General features: G+C 43.1%; 2 protein-coding genes across 5 annotated transcripts in view; one reads left to right on the forward strand and one right to left on the reverse strand.

Annotated features, from left to right (window-relative positions):
* Positions 1-18,686, forward strand: part of LOC139583769 (cadherin-6-like) — an 86,005-nt gene extending 67,319 nt beyond the window's left edge. Inside the window, exons 4-12 of the mRNA XM_071415215.1 lie at positions 49-168; positions 3,844-4,011; positions 5,764-5,951; positions 10,628-10,881; positions 12,361-12,497; positions 12,719-12,840; positions 13,108-13,225; positions 14,411-14,662; positions 15,346-18,686. Of these exons, the coding sequence (XP_071271316.1) occupies positions 49-168; positions 3,844-4,011; positions 5,764-5,951; positions 10,628-10,881; positions 12,361-12,497; positions 12,719-12,840; positions 13,108-13,225; positions 14,411-14,662; positions 15,346-15,860 (1,874 nt within the window). The 3' untranslated portion in view covers positions 15,861-18,686. The remainder of the gene's footprint in view (positions 1-48; positions 169-3,843; positions 4,012-5,763; positions 5,952-10,627; positions 10,882-12,360; positions 12,498-12,718; positions 12,841-13,107; positions 13,226-14,410; positions 14,663-15,345) is intronic.
* A 618-nt stretch (positions 18,687-19,304) lies between these two features.
* Positions 19,305-22,553, reverse strand: part of drosha (drosha ribonuclease III) — a 128,372-nt gene continuing 125,123 nt past the window's right edge. For all 4 annotated transcript variants that reach the window (XM_071415214.1, XM_071415211.1, XM_071415213.1 and 1 more), the window contains one exon: positions 19,305-20,021. In XM_071415214.1, the coding sequence (XP_071271315.1) occupies positions 19,891-20,021 (131 nt within the window). In that variant the 3' untranslated portion in view covers positions 19,305-19,890. The remainder of the gene's footprint in view (positions 20,022-22,553) is intronic.

Below are 22,553 nucleotides of genomic sequence, written 5' to 3' on the forward strand. Positions count from 1 at the left end.
TCACCAAGTCACTCTCTTTCTTCTTCTCCTCCCTCCTTCCTTCCCCAGGCACAGTGGTGATGCAGGTGACCGCTATAGACGCTGACGACGCTACGTATGGTAACAGTGCCAGGGTGGTCTACAGCATCCTACAGGGACAGCCATACTTCTCTGTGGATCCCAACACAGGTCAGTGTAAACAGGCACCCCCCCATCTTTCTTCTTCTTCTGTAGACAGAAAGGAGAGGTAGGGTCAATTACAATGCAAATACAGAGTTCTATAATAATTACCTTCTATAGTCTATCGGTGGCTTGAGGGGGCAATGTTCCCAGAGAGTCAACAGGGAACAGCACACACAAGGTGCCACTTCCCTGTCTTACTGATGTTTCATCTTGCACCTGAATGCAACCTAAAGTCCTACTGAGAGTGAGCCAGGTTGCGAACAGTGCACTACCCGTCATTACCACGGAGACTGTGTGTGTGTGTGTGTGTGTGTGTGTGTGTGTGTGTGTGTGTGTGTGTGTGTGTGTGTGTGTGTGTGTGTGTGTGTGTGTGTGTGTGTGTGTGTGTGTGTGTGTGTGTGTGTGTGTGTGTGCAACATGACCATTAACTCCCATGTCAGACTGAAGCGACATGACAGAAAAGAAGGGCAGAACCTCTGCCAACCACCGCCTTTCAATACCATGGCTCCGTCATCACTGCTAGATTTAATAATGTGTCATGTGTGCTTTGGAATGGACCCTGGTGTTTTGTTTGCTTAAACAAAAGGGAAATTGCAACAAAAAAATCTATTTGCAGATTAGTGCAAGGCTTCACATTAATATGGTTTATCCCAGATGTGCCATGTAAGCTGACATCCCCCCCCTACACAAAGGCAGGCTTGGACATCAGCATGATTCTCTCTCTCTCTCTGTGTATGTCTTCCCCTGTTTGTTTGTGTGGAGTGAGAGAAAGAGAGAGAATAGACAGAGGGTGAGAGAAATAACAAGTAGAGAGAGGGAGAATGAGAGAAAGAGAGAAGAAAGATAAAGATAGATCGGGTAGAGAGAGACATTCAGAGACTGTGTATTGGTGTATACATGCACACAATATATTGTAACTCTATACTGAATACACGTGTGTATTTTCCCCCTCAGCACTACTTGAACGGACTAGCATGTTTTTCAGGAGAGAGTTGCCGGCTGTCCTTCAGCGAGTAAGATTGTGCTTTGTTAGGAAAAACGAATGCCGCTGCATTATCTCTCAGCGCTTCACACACACACACGCGCCTCTGTGCCTTGCTCCTCTCCTGCTGCCACATCCTATGTGATAAAAGAGCCGGATGAGAGTTGTATAGCCCTGCCTTCACTGTGCATTTCACCGATGCTGCTTAGATCTAGGTTTGAGTGATGTGCTGCGTCAGCCCTTACATCGCCTATTGTTTGATATTCAACGAATTTCCTCTTTGGAAAAAGAGATTGGATCCCGTGAACTTTATTTAGTGTTTTTTACTTCTATTTCTGTATTTTACTGTAACAGTCTCTGTAGTTTTGATGCTTCAAATGGATGACAAAAGCCACGGCAGCTCAATATCTGACAGACAGGAGGGGAAGAAGGCAGAGTGCTGCTTTTAATATGTACAGCTGAAGTTGGAAGTTTACATACACTTAGGTTGGAGTCATTAAAAATCGTTTTTCAACCACTCCACAAACTTCTTGTTAACAAACTATAGTTTTGGCCAGTCGGTCAGTACATCTACTTTGTGCATGACACAATACATTTTTCCAACAATTGTTTACAGACAGATTATTTCACTGTATCACAATTCCAGTGGGTCAGAAGTTTACATAAACTAAGTTGACTGTGCTTTTAAACAGCTTGGAAAATTCCAGAAAATGACGTCATGGCTTTAGAAGCTTCTGATAGGCTAATTGACATCATTTGAGTCAATTGGAGGTGTACCTGTGGATGTATTTCATGTACCTTCAAACTCAGTGCCTCTTTGCTTGACATCAAGGGAAAATCAAAAGAAATCAGCCAAGACCTCAGAAAAAAATGGTAGACTTTCACAAGTCTGTTTCATCCTTGGGAGCAATTTCCAAATGCCTGAAGGTACCACGTTCATCTGTACAAACAATAGTACGCAAGTATAAACACCATGGGACCACGCAGCTGTCATACCACTCAAGAAGGAGACGCGTTCTGTCTCCTAGAGATGAGCGTACTTTGGTGTGAAAAGTGCAATCGATCCCAGAACAACAGCAAAGGACCTTGTGAAAATGCTGGATGAAACAGGTACAAAAGTATCTACATCCACAGGAAAACGAGTCCTATATCGACATAACCTGAAAGGCCGCTCGGCAAGGAAGAAGCCACTGCTCCAAAACCGCCATAAAAAAAGCCAGACGGCGGTTTTCAACTGCACATGGGGACAAAGATTGTACTTTTTGGAGAAATGTCCTCTGGTCTGATGAAACAAAATAGAACTGTTTGGCCATAATGACCATCGTTACGTTTGGAGGAAAAAGGGGGACGCTTGCAAGCCGAAGAACATCATCCCAACCGTGAAGCATGGGAGTGGCAGGACAATTATGTGGATAAATTGAAGCAACATCTCAAGTCATCAGTCAGGAAGTTAAAGTTTGGTCGCAAATAGATCTTCCAAATGGACAATGACCCCAAGCATACTTCCAAAGTTGTGTCAAAATGGCTTAAGGACAACAAAGTCAAGGTATTGGAGTGGCCATCACAAAGCCCTGACCTCAATCCTATAGAACATTTGTGGGAAGAACTGAAAAAGCGTGTGTGAGCAAGGAGGCCTACAAACCTGACTCAGTTACACCAGCTCTGTCAGGAGGAATGGGCCAAAATTCACCCAACTTAATATGGGAAGCTTGTGGAAGGCTACCCGAAAAGATTGACCCAAGTTAAACAATGTAAAAGGCAATGCTACCAAATACTAATTGAGTGTATGTGAACTTCTGACTCACTGGGAATGTGATGAAAGAAATAAAAGCTGAAATAAATCATTCTCTTTACTATTATTCTGACATTTCACATCCTTAAAATAAAATGGCGTTCCTAACTGACCTAAGACAGGGAATTTTTACTAGGATTAAATGTCAGGAATTGTGAAACTAAGTTTAAGTGTATTTGGCTCAGGTGTATGTAATTTTCCGACTTCAACTGTAGCCAATTAGAGCTTCACTGAACCTCTGTCCTGACTGAAAAACCAGAGATATATATGTTTTATGTACATATGGAACGCAACTGTACCAGAGAGAGACAGAGCATCTATATTCACCTCAATGTATTTGTGTCTGAGCTCTAAAGAAATGTGCAAAAGTTATATTTTGTGCATCACACACTGTGATATTAATTTGCATGCATACATACATAACAGTGATGCGGTGATACAAGAAAAACAGTGTGTAAGGGCTGACCGCCGCTCGCGGCGAGTTAAGTAATGCTCCCTATACTTTCAGTGCATTTTCTCGCAAAAGGTGGGTAAAACGCTTGCAGAAAATAACAACGGTGTGTAAACTGCATATACTTGGGTTTACCCTACACTACACGGCTGATGCACACATTATATGTAGTCATTTAGCAGACAGGTTCATCCAGAGCGATTTATAGTTAGTTATTCATCTTACCATAGCTAGGTAAGGCAATCATATATCACAGTAAACATGTTCCTCAATAAAACAGCTATCAGCAAAGTCAGTGCTATTAAGAAAAGAAAAGACAAGTGTACTGTAAGTGCAAGAAAGGCATGAGTGCTATTTGGTTATTATTATTTTAAATATATTCTTACGGAACACCGATATATGAAGAAATGTATGTATCAAAAGTATCTCATCTCTCTGTCTGTCTTTTTCTTTCAGGTGTGATCAAGACAGCCCTGCCAAACATGGACAGGGAGACGAAGGAGAACTATGTTGTTGTGATCCAGGCTAAAGACATGGCTGGCCAGATGGGTGGGCTATCAGGGACTACCACAGTCAGCATCACCCTGTCTGATGTCAATGACAACCCACCACGCTTCCCCAAGAGTGAGTATAGTGCACACATATACAGACAGATGTGCGCACGCACGCACGCACGCACGCACGCACGCACGCACACACACACACACACACACACACACACACACACACACACACACACACACACACACACACACACACACACACACACACACACACACACACACACACACACACACACACACACACACACACACACACACACACACACACACAGAGCCCCCTGAAAATAAAACCTAGTTCACCATACAGAAGGCTCGTGCCAAGCAGGCAGCCTCCATCTGGTGTCAATTTCAAAATTAATGTGGATTATTGCAGCGAGTGGTAGTGCGCTGCGCACAGCTGCGGCTGAGGTGTGTGTGTGCATGTACGACTGCAGCGCTCTCTGGAAGGCTGGGTATAATTAAATGTAAAGCCATATGACAGAGGGAAGGGTCCTGCACAGTGCATCAGATCAGCCTGGTAATCCCTATTAAATGAAAAGAGTACTCTGTGGGTTTTATCTCTTTCTCGCTCTCTTTTTATCTCCTTCTAACTATCACTTTTTTTCCCCCTCCCTTGCTGTCATTCCAGATCCTCTCGCTCAGTCTTTCTCTTTCCAATGCTCTCAATGTCACTGTGTGTGGCTCCGCTAATGTCCTTTGTTTCTAGTTTTCTTTTCAGGGTTTCTTTTGCCAACCATCTTTCTCTCCTTCACCCCCTCTCCCTCTATATCCTCTCACACGCTGTGTCTTGTCCCCCTCTCTCCTCTCTCTCCCTTGCGCTTTCCCTCACTGGTGCATCTGGCGAATTGCAAATATATCAGATTGACAGATTACTGGTGTCATTTTGTTTCCCCTCAATAACAGCACTGTGTCTGTGTGTGTGTGTTACGCACACAAGCCAAACAGCTCTTCACATGACAAAATGCACACAACCGTAGAAACCCTACCTCCATTTATCACCCTCCCCAACAGGGAGACAAACACTGTCACTGCACCTCACCTCAATGGACAGGACAGGGAGGGAGGGTGGGAGGGACGGAGGAGGGGAAGGAGGGAGAGAGAGAGAGGTAGGGGGTAGAGATGGATAGAAAGGAAATGAAGGTGAGACTGGAGGAATAAATAGAGGGAGGGAAGGAGGGATGAAGGGAGGGGCCAGGGAGAAAGAGAAAGAGTGAGAGCAAGTGGATATTGTAATGGGACACCCGGAGGAGGCAGAGTGTCAGGCAGCGATATCATTGTTGTCTGCAAGACTGATGCTTCCTCCTCTCGACCCAATGCTAAATACCTGTTAGCCTGGGAAACCTCTCCATAGTGGTGTGTGTGTGTTTCCATGCCTGTGTGTGTGTGTGTGCGTATGCACGTGTACATGCCTGCCTGCGTATGTGTGTGCGTGAGACAGAGACCTGCCGACTCAGGCGTTGCCAGAATGCTGTCAGCGTGTTTTATGAGGGTGTCAATAGTGTTTGTCTCTGCAGCCCGTGTGTATATCACTTCCATCCCTTTGCAGACCAAGCCAGCTATTTATTTAAGCATATGAGATACAGTGAGGTGCTTTAGCTAGCAGACAGGGAAGCATTCATTTATCTGGCACAAACCAGGAAATCACCCGTTAAAAATAACAGTGTATGTGCCAATATATTCACGTTGAACAAATGACAAATGTTTGATTAATGTAGGCTTTTTACGATGGATTCAAATGTTTGAATTAATGGGTCGATCCAGGTGTTACAGAATAACAACAACTATTGTGTGTGTGTCCGTGTCTTTCCTCCAGGTCTGTATGAGTTCAAAGCTCCAGAGTCGTCAGAGCCCGGCTCGACGGTGGCCGTGCTGCGAGCTACAGACGCTGACATTGGCAGGAACGCTGAGATGAACTACCGAATCACCAGCAGTGACGGCCCAGCCATGTTCGACATTTCAACCAATAGGAGCACACAGGAGGGTGTCATCACCCTCAGGAAGGTCAGTGATTGGCTGCATTCCTAATCTACCACTAGCCCATATCCCTAGTCCTTATTCCCCTAATTCCTAGGACACTCCTTCAGTATGGCTGGATTCCCAATCACTCCTAGCGCTCTATTTCAATAAACCTAACGCAATGGTAAATCTAAGGGCTGGTGGTAGCGCTTTAGGTTCCGGGGTGTGTCAGAAATATTGTTTCTATTTTCACAACCGTAATTGTGGGCGCAGTTCCTGGCGGTGGCGAGAAAGTGCTGGGTTTTGATGATTAAACAATTTGTGGGTGGGTTGAGGCTTGGCCTCCCTGTAATGAGGTAGCTTCAAATTGTTTATTTACAGTTTTTCATGTATTGTATTGTCATCAAATCCAATTTGAATGTTGTCCGCTATAGCCTAGTTCGTTAAATAGCCTGCCCCATATTTGCAAAATATGTTGAACATGTTTGCAGTTCACATTATTCTAATTGCATTGCTTCAATAAGGAAATACACTACATGACCTGCTCATCGGACATCTCATTCCAAAATCATGGGCATTAATATGGAGTTGGTCCCCACTTTGCTGCTAGAACAGCCTCCACTCTTCTGGGAAGGCTTTCCACTAGATGTTGGAACATTGCTGCGAGGGCTTGCTTCCATTCAGCCACAAGAGCGTTAGTGAGGTCGGGCACTGATGTTGGGTGATTAGTTCTGGCTCTCAGTCAGTCTTCCAATTCATCCCAAAGGTGCTCGATGGGGTTGAGGTCAGGCCTCTGTACAGACCAGTCAAGTTCTTCCACACCGATCTCAACAAATCCTTTCTGTATCGACCTCGCTTTGTGCACGGGGGCATTGTCATGCTGAAACAGGAAAGGGCCTTCCTCAAACTGTTGCCACCAAGTTGGAAGCACATAATCGTCTAGAATGTCATTGTATGCTGTAGCGTTTAGGTTTCCTTTCACTGGAACTAAGGGGCCTAGCCAGAACCATGAAAAACAGCCCCAGACAATTATTCCTTTACAGTTGGCAATTTGCATTGGGGCAGGTAGCATTCTCCTGGGATCCACCAAACCCAGATTCGTCTGTAGGACTGCCAGATTGTGAAGTGCAATTCATCACTCCAGAGAACAAGTTTCTATTGCTCCAGATTCCAGTGGCGGCGAGATTTACACCACTCCAGCCAACGTTTGACATTGCATATGGTGATCTTAGGCTTGTGTGTGGCTACTTGGCCATGGAAACCCATTTCATGAAGCTCCCGACGAACAGTTCTTGTGCTGCAATTGCTTCCAGAGGCAGTTTAGGACTCTGTAGTGAGTGTTGCAACCGAGGACAGGCGATTTTTATGCGCTTCAGCACTCGGCGGTCCCGTTCTATGAGCTTGTGTGTCCTATCACTTCGCAGCTCAGCCGTTGTTGATCCTAGACGTTTCTACTTCACAATAACAGCACTTACAGTTGACCGGTGCTGCTCTAGCAGGGCAGACATTTGACGAACGGACTTCTTGGAAAGGTGGTATCCTATGACAGTGCCACTTTGAAAGTCACTGAGCTCTTCAGCCATTCTACTGCCAATGTTTGTCTATGGAGATTGCATGGCTGTGTGCTCGTTTTTCTTTTTTTCACCTGTCATCAACAGGTGTGGCTGAAATAACCGAATCCACTCATTTGAAGCGGTTTCCACATACGTTTGTATATATAGTGTACATTAAAGATGGGCTATAGCATTCACACTGATATTGGGGCTGGGCCTACTGTAAATTGCAGTCTGTGGACATGCCAAACGTAGTCAATAAGCAAGATTAAATTCACTAGGCTGTTGATAAGGTCTAAAATACAGTTTATAATTCGAATCAAATTCTAATAAAAACTAAACAACAACTTGTTTGAATGAGGCCATGTCTAAATACAGAGTCACCATAATTGTTCCCGTGGGCGTATGATACAGACAAGGCAACTTAAACTATGGAAGGTTTTATAAATATATTGGAACCATTTGACATATCGCATTCACACTTCTCCAAAAGTTACATTGCATGCGAACCACGGACATTCTCACTGTAAAACCAGGATGGTGAGTCGTTCTAATAAGTTTTTTTAACAACAGCAATAGTAAATCAACGTAAAATGTAATGATATCATAAAAAAAGACAAAGAATTGCTGTATAGTAGGCCTAGGGTAAGGGTAGCCTACGGAGGGCTTGGGTTTTGAACATATGAAATGGAAAACAAGCAATTGTTACATGAAAATAACTTCTAAATATGAGGTTCACCGCTATTCACCAAGGTACTCATCTCTCGTTTCATGATGGGCATGGACAGATGTAGCCTAACTTTGTTGCTCATGTAAAAAATAATGAGTTTGGCTGGATAGGCTGAATAGGCTGTGTTTCCCCTGTCAAAATTCATGCCATAACAAACGCGTTACCGCTGAAACCAACTTTTGGTTTGTCTTAAATATCCCTACCAATTCACATAGCAGGTTAGGTGAATTGGGTTAAGTTTAGAATAAGGGTTAGAGGAACGGGAGGCTAAAATGCTTCAGTTGTTCCAGACGTAACACGGACACGCACCCTTTGGATTGCTAGACGGTCGTGAATTACAACCACCCATCCTCCCCGACCAAGGTCCTTATTTTAGTTCCTGTCTAAAGTAACTTGACCGTTATGTATGCATAATACTTCTTGGAGGTGCTAAGAAATACTTCAAGTATGTTTCGTTTGGCTCTGAGGCTGTCTCCCTAGACCCTAGTTAGTAATTGCACAAGTGCTAGTTAACAACCCCATTCAAACCGCACGTAGAGACATAACAATGGTATCCTCAAGTTCACCTGACTTTGGGGAAATAGATAAAGGGGCCTCATTGCCAAAATCCCGAGGTATCCCTTCAACTGCTTTACCTTGCCTTTTGGATGGCTGGAATGTTTTTCCATATTGCTTACGTTTATCCAGTCATGTCAGATTGTACATACACATGTTCAGATAGGATGACATGATACTAGGTATGGATTTCACCAGCACCGGCCAGTGGTACTGAGATGTAGTATGTTTTGATGTATTAAAAATAATCAGATCGTTGCTTTTTCAAACGCCCCCTCCTCCAATGTGGCTTTAAATCGATCACAGGTCATCATTGAGTGGAGGAAGATGTAATTGCCCTCTGCCGATGTTACTGTTGTAATGATATTGGAAGGGATCTAAGTTCTCTCTCTGTGTGTGTGTGTGTGTGTGTGTGTGTGTACACAGGGTCTGGTCTACATCTGAACATACTCTAAATAAATGGCTTGTCTATGGCTTTCCTGCACCACTGTCCCCAAACAACACATGCTCATGTTGACATCATCAAACCCCTGTCTAGAGAGCAGGGCAGGAGAAAATAAATCAATGACTTAGAGTATGAAGGGTCATATCAAAGACTGTATTTGATTGATATCATGTGCTGTAGACAGTGCTCAGTTGAAAGCTCAATGGAAAAACCTGCACGTACACACACACACACACACGTACACACACACACACACACACACACACACACACACACACACACACACACACACACACACACACACACACACACACACACACACACACACACACACACACACACACACACCTCTCTTGTTAAATGACTGGAGGCCTGGATTTTGTTAGTAGCTACCACAACCAAAGACACACGTCAGATGTGTTCTCTCCAGACAGCATTAGTGTGGCCTTAAAGGTCACACTTTACGAGTGCACACTCCTTCCTCATGAAGTGTGCACTCGTAAACTACTCCCTACAAGTTTAAAAGAGTTGAATTGGTGTATGCATTAGCTAGATGGGAGTTTCCATATACCAGTAATTTCTTTTCAAGAAAGGAGAGATTATTGGGATGCATACAGAGAGAGGAGAGGAGAGGAGAGGGGTCTGAACTCGCCTGGCTTTTTCGCCTCATTAAGAAATACCATTTCTGAAACACGAATTGCATCTTAGGGGTGTGGTTTGATATGGGTGTGTTATGTTCGCTATATCGTACTCTTCGTTTGTTCCTCTTCCCTCACTGTAGCTGAGATATCCCCAAACTGAGACCGTACCAGGACTTTGGCTAAAGGAATAAATTGTGTTTGTGATGCTAACGTTAGCTCACAAATGTTGGAAGAAACTCGAACCATTTGTTGTTCTTTCAAAATACCATTGGCAACGATGTCTTGTACCTACTGTTGTCTCATGTAAACAAGTCTGAGGCACTGCGTGCTAATGGCTAGTTCTGCTGTCTGTAAAGAAATGGGCAGGCTTTATTTAGGTTGATTCCCCTGCTATGCTTGTTTAGCGCACAGCTGTTTTCCCATTCACCCTTATTGCATGCTCCGCTCATTTAGATGGGTGCTGCCAGCTGTTCCATGTTACTGGGCATAATTGTGGACATGACTGAAATCCAAACCCTCAATATACAAGGACACTGGATTTCTTAAATCCCACAAATCTCTGTTTTGGAAAATACTGAAAATACTCACACTGAATTCATTCAATTGTTGATGATGTGTGTGTTGTTTGACGTGTGTGTGTGTCTGTGTGTGTATTGCTTAGACGAGAAAAGTGTTGCATGTCACAGGATGTGTGTGTGTGTGAGAGGGAAGGAAATTTAAACAAAAACGTGCTAACTGGTGTGTGAGTGAGTGTGTGTGTGTGCGAGTTGTTAACCCTCTCCGCTCGCTCTCCTCAGCCTCTGGACTTTGAGAGGAAGCGGTCGTACACTCTAAGGATCCAGGTGGAGAACTCCAACCCTGACCCCCGGTTCCTGCGCTACGCGGCGACCACGGACGAGGCGACGGTCAAGTTGATCGTGGAGGATGTGGACGAGCCGCCGGTGTTCGACCGGGTCAGCTACGTCATGGAGGTCAAAGAGGACTCAGCCGTAGGCACCATCATCGGATCGGTCAGTGCCACAGACCCAGACAGCAGCCGCAGCCCTGTCAGGTACTACACACGTGCACAGTGCCTGAGACATCTACTGGTGGTCAGCAGACCTGGGTCAACATATTATTTATTTTCCTTCAAATATTTTACTGTAATTCAGTTAAAACTACACCTTGAACAACTCCTGTCAGTATCAGCGCATTCCTCAATCACAGAGAAGTGTTATCCTGGAGTGCCTGCTGAAGCTAGAAGTTAGAGCTCTTTATTACTGGTGTCAAATATGGTATCATTCGCTTTTATCAGCGCTCATCAGGAAGGCTGTGCTTTGTGGCATTTAGAGAGTAGGGTGACGAGACGAGGGTAGGGGAGAAGAGGAGATGAGAAGTTAGGAAAGGAGAGGGGATAAGAAGCAAGGAGAGGGAATGAGGAGAGAGGAGGGGACGAGAGTAGCGCACACACTTTTATCTGGTGTAATTAATCAGAGGAGGGGCCAGGCCCAGCCAACTGAATTATTGAGAATATTAGAAAGACAGTTGGCACCCCAACAGGACAGATTTAACGAGTTTAGACTTGCTGTCGGAAGCAAGAGGGGCAAAGAGAGAGTGAGTGTGTGGTGCGGTGTATGTGTGTTGAGGTAAAAATTCTAAAACTGTTTGTGCTGGTAAACAACAAAAAAATACTGTCTGCGGAAGGGTAGAGGATTAGAGAGTAGACGGAGAGGGGAGATAGGGAGAAAGGAGATGGGGGTAGGGGTGCGGTGGTGCATGGTACCTGAGAGACCTGGTTCCCCCTCCACTCCCTTGCTCTCTTCCAAGTCTATGTTTGTGTCCCAAATGGCACCCTATTCCCTATATAGCACTATGAGCCCTGGACAAAAGTGGTGCACTATATAGCGAATAGGGTACATTTGGGACAACCCACATCCACTACTCTATTAATCAAACTGATGTATCACACTAGTCCCCAGGAAGTGAAGAAAAACAACACTACTAGATAACCTGTTTGTGTGTGTGTTTATGCATTTGTGTGCGTATGCGTTTGTGTGCGCATGCATTCGCGTGTGTGTGTTTTGCGAGTGTATCTCCAAACAGCCATTAGGACCACTACACCATGATAGCACAGATAAACATTTTTGGAGTCATTTCATTTTTAGCGGAACGACCAGACCACAACTGTCAGTCATCCAAATTGCTTTCAAATTGGATGATACTGTATGCAGCAGTATGATGTATTGTTGTGATACTCCTCCACTGGGTTTCAGTGAAATAAAGCAAGGACATTTATACTTGTTTGTTTTGTGCAGATACATACTGATAGAACAGGGTGCAAACAAAGACAGGGGGCATAATATTCCTGTGAATATTTGCTGTGAAGAAGCGTATATTTGTTGTTTGTGTTGCGCAGGTACACTTAATAAACTGCCTCACAGCCAAGGACACGGTGCATTAGGTTTATGTGAAAGAAAGGGAGGAAGCTTATACTTGTTTGTGTTGTGAGAAAGTGAAGAGGATGCTTCTAGTTGTTGTTTGCTATGTGCAGGTACTCTATTGACCGGCGTACAGACATGGACAGGGTGTTCAACGTGCACCCGGGTAACGGCTCAGTGTTCATGCTAAGGACTCTGGACAGAGAGGAGAACCCTTGGCACAACATCTCTGTCATCGCCACTGAGTTCAGTAAGTAGCATGTTGATCATTGACGCACGCACACACACACACACACACACGCACCACTCCATCGAAACAAGAGGAAATTGAGTGCGTGTATGTGTTTCAGTGAACTACTACAATTACTTCTAGTAGTTACATGTACAGTAGTTTGAGCAGTAATCGTATCAAAGGCAGTTATTGTGTTTCCTTGGTGTGGTTATTAAACGTCATGATTCTGTGTTTTAAAGACAACCCACGGCTGATTAGCCGCATACCAGTGTACATCAGAGTACTGGACGTTAATGACAACGCTCCTACATTCGCCGCTTACTACGAAACCTTTGTCTGTGAAAACGCCAAGGCTAACCAGGTAATGGAAAACAATGTACTATTATTTAAAACCACAACAGAATGTCTCCTTTCCCGCCTAAGAACCCCCAACTGATCGTATCTTCATCAGTTAACCCTTGCCTCGATCACAGAAATTGGCCTTATGCCGGAGGGTTTTCAGGTTTAATGTCAGAGCTCCCCACTCTCCTGAACCTTTTTGTCTTGTTCCTCGGGATAAAGACATGACAAAAAAAGATGATGAAGTATGTCATCTGTGTTAGATCATATTTTTCTTACCTTTTCTCAGAGGATTCAGACAGTGAGCGCTACAGATGCTGACGAGCCTATCGGTGGACACAGATTCTTCTTCAGTCTAGCACACGAGGTCTCAGGGAAAGCCAACTTCACCGTCCGAGACAACAAAGGTACACTTCTTCTTGGAGGAGAACAGTTGACACACAAGTTAATTAATTTCCGGTTTCTTCGATTACATTTTTTTCCCAGAACAAATGTATTCCACAGCAGCTGTGATCACAATGTGTCAGTGTTGCGGAGTAGTGAAGTACTAGTAGATCAACTAGTAACTACATTTTGCAGTAGTTTGGTGGTAGTTGAACTACATTCAAATCTAGGTAGTGTTTGCCATGTAGAGGTGTAGCTAAGTACTTGAACTACACATTCGTTTTTTGGCAAAGATTTGAGTAAATATGAATGAAGGAGGCAAGCATTTCCTTACATTTTCAGCATCAGACCTGCCAAATTCTCACATTGAAACATATTTTTTGTTTTAATTGGCTAAATCTGTTCTTGCAATTTGTAGTCTATGACATTTCAGATTTAGTTATGATAATTTACCAAGAAGTAATGAACTACTTTTTCAAAGTAACTTTAGTTAAAGTAACTGTCCAATGAAAATCAAATTTGTATAAGTTCATATTCTCTTAACTCATACCCAAATAATGTTGTTGATACGTCTTACACTCATATTTGTGGCCAAAGCATAAATTGGAGAAAAAAACCCACCTCAAACTTGTATCTCAAACAGAAAAAAATGTGTGCTGTTTCCTCATTGAACATGATGTCATTCATATTGGCTGAGCTGACCAATCAGCGATCTACTCGTTTTTAATGACCGGTATACGTCCACACCATTCCAACACAGAAAAGCTGCTTTTTAGCATACATCATTATTTTTGGGGAAAAGTATATTTCACTCATATTGTAATTAATTATAGGTAATATTTCATTGAAATCTGGAAACATTGGAGTTACTTTAAGTAAACACTTAATGGTAGCTTTAGTGTAGCTTAATTGGTAGTTTAATAATATATATTTTCAGAGTAGCTTCCCCAACACTGCAATTTGTCAATCTTACCCATTCATATATATTTAAACACACTCTAATATAATATAATATTTAAGGCTGTTAATTGGAGACAAGATAAACTTTAGAAACTGGGGAACATTCCTACATCTAACTTGTATAGTAGCTACCTCTAAAGTGTCTAACAGATAACATAGCCTATAACTGCTTACTCCTCAGTGCCTCTCAAACAGACAACACTGCTTCCTTGTATAGTATCCAACTCTAAGACGTCTATCTCCAACAGACAACACGGCTGGGATCCTGACCAGAAGGAACAGCTACAGCCGGCTACAGAGGAGCACCTACCTGGTTCCCGTGGTGATATCGGACGGGGACTTTCCCATGCAGAGCAGCACCAACACCCTGACTGTGCGTGTTTGTACCTGCGACCGCGAGGGGAACATGCAGCTGTGCAACCAGGAAGCTCTGGTGCTCACCGCAGGGCTCAGCACTGGAGCCCTCATGGCCATCATCATCTGTGTATTCATACTGCTCAGTGAGTACTGTACAATTCAGTTCAATTCAAAACGCTTTATTGTCCTTATATATATTTTGTTTTTTTTACACAAGACAGACCATTTTATTTTGCATGTGGCTTACATTCAGCACATTAAAACAGAAATCACATCAACACACACAAATGATAAGCAACACATTCAGATTGATTTACGCCATGTCATATTCTGAACTCTGTTAGCCAAACCTTTCGTTGCTGTTTACTTATCTTCACTGCAACTGCACAGAGCTAGATAGGTGATACAAATCCATACGGCAAGTCTTTTGTGGCAGCTCAAGCCTGTCTCAGCCCATCAAAGCCCTGTAAATCAGTGAGTGTATCCACCTACTGTATGCACACCACCAATGGTTCCCAACAGACACTAACTATCCTTCAGAAAATAGAAGGAACACAGGTGGGAAAAATAACAAAAGTTCAAAAGCCTTTGTCCTGTTTCTGAAATAATCGTGATCGATGCATTGGCCCAGCGTCGTCTGAGTTTGGCCGGTGTAGGCCGTCTTTTAAATAAGAATTTGTTCTTAACTGACTTGCCTAGTTAAATAAAGGTAAAAATATATTTTTTTAAATCCTGAGTATCGAGGCACATTCCTCAACTCATTTGCTTTCCTCTCCTATCCATCTCATGCTCAAGTTCTTCTCTCTCTCTCTCTTTGTGTCTGTAGTAATCGTGGTGCTGTTCGCTGTCCTGAGGAGGCAGCAGAGGAAGAAGGAGCCTCTGATCATCTCCAAAGAGGATGTGAGAGACAATGTCGTCAGCTACAACGATGAGGGGGGCGGAGAGGAGGACACCCAGGCCTTTGATATCGGCACGCTGCGCAACCCGGAGGCTATCGAGGAGACCAAACAGCGCAGGGACATCAAGCCCGAGACCCTGAACCCTCCCGTCCGTCGGACCGTGGTCCTCCCTCCTGCCTACAGGGACAACTCGGACGTCAGGGAATTCATAAGCCAAAGGCTCCAGGACAACGACCAGGACCCCACCGCGCCGCCCTATGACTCCCTGGCCACCTACGCCTACGAGGGAAGCGGCTCGGTGGCTGAGTCCCTGAGCTCCCTGGGCTCCGTGACCACAGAGGGAGACCAGGACTATAACTACCTGAGCGAGTGGGGACCTAGGTTTAGAAAACTAGCTGACATGTACGGGGGAGAGGACAGTGACGGCTACAGGGATTCCTAACCAGAGAGAAGGGAGCTCGTAAGAGGAAAAAGGAAAATGTACAACAAACAAACACTCATGCACCAGCTAAAGTGATCTTAACTCCTGGTACTTTGTGAAAGTGGCAAACAATAGAACAAAACAAGAAGGACACAAACAGACAAGGCAGTATTTTTCAAAGTGCTCTTTTACCGTTGTTGATCACCGTTGATCTTTGACCTCACTGGAGGACCTGGACGGCGACGCTTGGTGACCCCTGACTGTATTAGTGGTCTCTCTCTCTGCAAGGCAGCCGGGGACTCATGTGGAAAAGACTTGTCAAGAAGACGCTTCGTTGTATATGGGGGTACTGTACTCTGTGCATCAGGCCCCACATATATCTCTACATACAAACATACTTCTTCTCTTTTGTTTTTCAAAAGCTGCCTGCAATAGAGGGACGAAAAGCAAGCGGTTTTCTGGTGAACTTGACAGACAACATCTATGAATTGTTCAGAGTTTCTGGAATGAAAAGCTGCATATTGTGAGATATATCTTATATTGTGTGTATCTGTATATTGATACAATATGCTGTACAGTTCTGTTTTGTTATCAGGTTTCTAGCGTCCCATTCCCTTATAGCATTGGCTATGTATGTCACAATCTTCTTTTGAAGTCACATAAAGCCATGCTAAGAGACTGAGGGGTTCAACCATAGAAATAGAATGCTCTAATTCGATGGGTACAGTCAAAACTGTGGCATCATTGACTTGAATGGGGACACCCACTCTACTCATTCAATTTCTATGGGTTGTGCGTCACCTTTCTGACCGTCAATAACACCTGATCCACATAGCTTTACATATTCTGCATCCCAAATGACACCCATTCCCTATATAGTGCACTACATTTGTACCAGGGTACAATAGTGTGCCATTTAGGACATCATTCTCTGTGGGGGGGGAGCTGAAACACCCGGACCAAAAAGCTCCTCAGAGCGCTGACTATCTGAAAAAACTAATGTCAATAACACTTTGTAATAAGGTACTCTTTCTAAAGGGTTAATGGAAAGTGTTACCCTAATGAACTAAACATGTTCAAATGAAACATGATTCTTTACTCAGTGTTTCACTTTATGCTTTTCTTGGTTAATTAAACTGAGTAATTGATTGATGGTTGACCATCCATTTGTGACGTGCACACTGACAAAGTTTCGCAGGCCTGACATATTGGGACTAGAGTATGTGGGGAGAAAGGCTAGATATTAAGGGAAATATGCCATTTTCAGTTGTAAGAAAGAATGTTGACATTCCGTTGGGATTGTCATTGACATAAGAGGTACAGGTCAACACAATATTGGGATCATAAAATGTTTTGACATATACATATGAAATGGTCATTATATTGGTTTGCCATCATGAAATGGTTTGACATATACATAGTAAGGAAATTGAGCAATTCAAATGAAGCAACTTGCCCAAGGCCAAAACATACAAATTAAACAATAGTATCATTGCAGAAGGATGACATTTATCAGACATTTCAAACTAATAACACAACTGACATAAATGCCACAACGACGGTGATGTTATTTCCCTGTCTCTGTCCGCAGCATTCACAATTCACAAACTGTACATATATTATTTTCCCAAAACATCTATGGATGTAAACAATGAAAATGGTGAGGTAGCTTAGACAATCCTCTAAGTCAAGAACACACTTGTTAAAAATGTATACTATATTATATGCTAAATAATTGTAATAAGCAAGTTATTTTATTTTTCTATTTCTTTTACCATTGAGCGCCCACTGTGTAAGTGACTATTTGAGATTGTGGCAAACATTGCTTCGATAAGCATTCATTTGGGTTCCTAAACCCTCCGAACTGAAAAAAACAACCGTTTTTCTTCTGCCCTTGAACGGTAGACATACGTTTAAATTGGAAGAGAAAATGACAACAGAAGAGTGCTTTATTTTCCCCTCATTATTATTTTTCTTTAAAAAGGGGCAATCTGGGATTGGTACATCCATTTTCTCTCTTTAATTCAGGGTGTCAGCAGCATCTCACTATAAATACATGTTTGTGCTTCTTTATTGAGACTGTTCTTGCCTTTCAGCATTAACACCATGCTCAGCTATGGACATGCATTAAACGAACATCAAGTATCCAGTGTCAATGCTATTGGGGGATTGTAGAGAAATGTTAGCCTATAGTAAGCTCTGGTCCAGGGCGTTAGTGTGGCTTTCTTATGCTGAGGCTTCCTGTTCACACTCTGGACCAGAGATAGTTCTGATGTCCTCTTTCTAAAGATATGATCGGTCTGTTGGGTGTTCAAGGTGTTGATGTAGACACGGTTGGTTAGCCTTAAGGTTGCCTCTATATTATGTTGTTGACTACGTGATTGAGCAGTCTATGGCTGCATCCCGATTCTCCACCCATCCTTACAGCGTGCGCATTTACACTTCCAGTCATGGATTTAAAAGCATAAGAATTGTGTCAGCATTGGTTAGGGGGAGTTTCCACCGTTGATAAATCCATCCAAGTAGCGTCAAGTCCAGGGGTTGTACATCAAGCTGCCTCACACTACAGAAACAGGAGATAGAGGCTCCTGCCCATATGGGCCGTTCTGGCTTGTCCATGGCTTACTTACTAACTATGCGAGGAAGTGCACACTTCAGGAGAAGGGTGGGGAATCGGGATGCAGCCTAAGTTTTGTCTATGTGGATTAATACTATGATAGGTTACAGTATGTGCAGTAGTTTAAAGGGGCCCTGTCATGATCCAATGCCCATTCATCTGCTTTGTACAATGTGATTTTTGTACTGAATATTTATATGACTCAACACGATTAAAGATCTTTAAAATTCTGTTTCTGTGTAATCATCAGTGTTTCGAATTCAGAAAAACTTTGTTGTCCGAACATTGAGCAATTTGACAGACATAACAGTAGGAAGAAAGTAGGGGACTTTTCTGAACAACATCCCCTTGACAGCCTGACGAGACAATCTAAAACGGACAGACCATTTCCTTAACCCTAATGACATTTGAACTAATTTGGAAATGGAAAAATGTCTGCACGTTAGCCATGTTCCCTTAGTTTTTGCCTAGGATGACGTCAGCCTGGCTTGAAGGTAGCTTAAGTTCTTACGTTGAAATTCAAGACAGTAAAGTGGTTAATAGCATGGAACCTGTGGCTACTGAACTGAAGAAATCATTAATTACACACAATCTATAATTAAGATCTTTAAAAACTGGCAATCGGATTTGGAGGGGGGAAACACATTTGAAATTGTTAGAGAAAGAGGCAGCAGATGCGAGACAGATGGTGGCATTTTACATCATATTTAATGTCATTGAATCATATTAACGCGCTGCTCTTCATAAATGTGCACGTGATATGCCACTACTAGTTTTCCCATTGAGCGATTTGGTGTCAGACACTGATTATGATGAGTATGGCTATCAAGAGGACAAATTCCATGACGACAAATCAAATACCTTTATTAATAACAATTATTATCAATGTCACTTGTGGTACAAATAAAAACCATTTTTTAAAACAAAGCATTTCTGGTGTTGCCGTTCATTATAACCATGATCGACGACCAACCATGTTCTAGATTTAGTTTAAAACGTGACTGTACATAATCAACATGCAATTGATTAAGACCGACACATAAAAGCAGCTCAAAACAAAACAACAAACGCTAAAAAATGCAAGGCAATCCTCAAGCCAATGGGACGAGACAGTAGAGGGTGTGTACTGCAGACTAGTGCTCTTTCTGAATTGTCCCAAAAATATGTCCTCTCCTCGCAATCATCTCCTTCCTTGCAATTGTTATGAATGAACTGACCAGGTGAAAGTTAGCCTTATGATAAGCTTCCATTGTTTCCACCTGTCAAATCGAAGAGAGTAGTCGAGGAGAGGACATATTTTTTTTTGAAATTCAGAGTATTTGGAAATAGTTTCTCTCTCCACTTTTTGCACCTATTTTTTTTGCACCAATATCGTCCATCTTGACTGGTCGAAAAAATTCTCTGTCCATATCGATTGGTCGGAGAGGGGCTCTGTTACTTCCTGCTGTCCTCTGGCTCGTCCCCCTCCTTCTCCTGGCGATCCCTCTCTCGTCTCATCTCTTTCAGCTCCTGTCTGTATTTCCGCTCGATGAAGCGCTTCTGATGAGCCATCTGAGGGAAGTTATCTGCAGCAGGGAGCGGTAGAGTGAGACAGAGGAGAAGAAAAGAGAAAGGTGGACCAAAGAAAGGAGATAAAGAGCGGGGAGAAAGGGAAGTAACATGGTCAGCTCTAGTACCTCGTTATTGTCCTTAACTAAGGAAAATAACGGACTTAGACAGGGCTCATTTGATGTCATTGTGATGAAAATGAGATCAGATAAGTTAATTAGCACAGAACATCTCTAAATGAGATCTGTAATAAGGACAACAGAAAATGAATGTTGAAAAGCTGATAAGGCGTATCACTGCTTAGCACTGCATACATCTCAATTTAAAATCGTACGCATGAAGTGATGCCCAGTCTTCTGTGTCAAACCATTTAAGTCACAAATTTAGATGTGTAGATTAGGATATCATAAAAGAACAACAGACCGCGTTTGTTCCGTACGGTATGTTATCCCGTCAAAGATCTCACACTGGCACGAAGACTTAGCCTTTTGACAAACTGTCTAGTGTCTAAACTGTCTATTGGTCAAGCTCAATCAAGAAAAAACCCTGATGAAGGCCACGCGTGGAAAGGCGTTAGTTTTAACAATATCAATGGCATTTTGATCAACTTCCACTGTCCCCCAGGAGATTCTGAATTTGCGCTTCACTTCAAGCTCAATAAAGTGCAGCTAGAGCGATTTGAAAGAAAACACACATTATTTGAATCCAGGTCTAATCTTTGGTCACTCCACCATATCATGTGAACTACAGAGAGTAAGTCCAGCTGGATAAATCTGCTAAATGACAACTGTGAATGCAAAATGTACAGCAAAAGACCAATGTCTCCTACAGAGATAGGCCAACATCTAGTAGGCAAACATATTCACTCAAAGAAACAGTGAGGAATACACTGTAGTGCGATTGGCCTTAGATGACTAAGCAACACATGATGAGCCAGAGAGAAACTAAAACTACATGCAGTTAAAATATGGAAATCACTGGCGGCATTTCAGTCTGGAGAGGACTTATAAGAGATGAGAATTACACCACTTGAGAGAGAGAGAGGAAAATGCTTCTTTGGTCATTTGCATTGTTTAACATGCAGTAGCATAAAGTGTGTGGAGGCAACCGAAATTGACGTTCCTAAAGAATATTACAATGTTTTTCATTTATTTCAAAGCTCCCGTCTGGTAGCTGAGCAGACAGAAAAGACAACAGGGTATCTGTGTTGGAAAGGGGATATCTTAGTCAGTTGCACAACTGAATGCATTCAACCGAAATAGGTCTTCCATTTAACATTTGAGGATTTGCATCGAGTGAAAAACACATTGAGAATTCTCCGCAGTCCAGCGTTGTGTAGAGACAATCACTTTTGAGGCGGCGTGCTCATGCATACTGATCACCTCGGCGTGAGCACACTTAGCTTGACTCAAGTCTTTTGTTTATCGACAATGCAGTAATTCCTTTCAAGGACAGGGTTGGGCTCGCGTTTTGGAGAGGGTGAATGCAGTTTTTGGTGGAGAGCGAGAGGGGACCGGGTTGGAGTTTGGGACCCTGTCAACATCCAGGCTTGTTGTGCCACACAATGACTGCCACGCTGGAATGTAGCAAGCAACACTTGTCTCATTTACAGGGTGCCACAGAATACACACACACTGATCATAGAACAGCATGCTTATTGGTTTTATGGGCATCCTACACATTTAAAGCCCAATTCACTAACGAAGTAACACATTTAAAACCCCATTCACTAACGAACAAACACATTTAGAGTAGCCTATATCAAATCGAATAGAAGTCGATTGTTATCGCAGGTGCAGCGAAACGCTTGTTCTTAGCCAGTTAAGAACAAATTCTTATTTACAACGACTGCCTAGCAAAAGGCGTTCCTGCGGGGACGAGGGCTGGGATTGAAAAAATGTATTAAGATAAATATAGCACAAAACACACATCACAACAAGAGAGACAACACTACATAAAGAGAGACCTAAGACAACAACACAACATGGTAGCAGCACAAAACATGGTACAAACATTATTGGGCACAGACAACAGCACAAAGACCAAGAAGGTAGATACAACAAAAAATCACGCAAAGCAGCCACAATTGTCAGTAAGAGTGTCCATGATTGAGTCTTTGAATGAAGAGAATGAGAGAGATATAAAACTGTCCAGTTTGAGTGTTTGTTGCAGCTCGTTCCAGTCGCTAGCTGCAGCGAACTGAAAAGACAAGCGACCCAGGGATTTGTGTGCTTTGGGGACCTTCAACAGAATGTGTGTTGTATGTGGAGGATGAGGGGTGAAGTAGAGATCTCAGAGGGGGGGAGTGAGGCCTAAGATGGTTTTATAAATAAGCATCAACCAGTGCGTCTTGCGACAGGTATACAGAGATGACCAGTTTACAGAGTAGTATAGAGTGCAGTGATGTGTCCTATAAGGAGCATTGGTGGCAAATCTGATGGCTGAATGGTAAAGAACATCTAGCAGCTCGAGCGCACCCTTACCTGCCAATCTATACATTACGTCTCCGCCAAAGACCCCTCAGAGACACCAATACTCCTTAGCCGGCC

The sequence above is a fragment of the Salvelinus alpinus genome, chromosome 8 (genome assembly GCF_045679555.1).
Source record: "Salvelinus alpinus chromosome 8, SLU_Salpinus.1, whole genome shotgun sequence".
In the NCBI taxonomy this organism is placed as follows: Eukaryota; Metazoa; Chordata; class Actinopteri; order Salmoniformes; family Salmonidae; genus Salvelinus; species Salvelinus alpinus.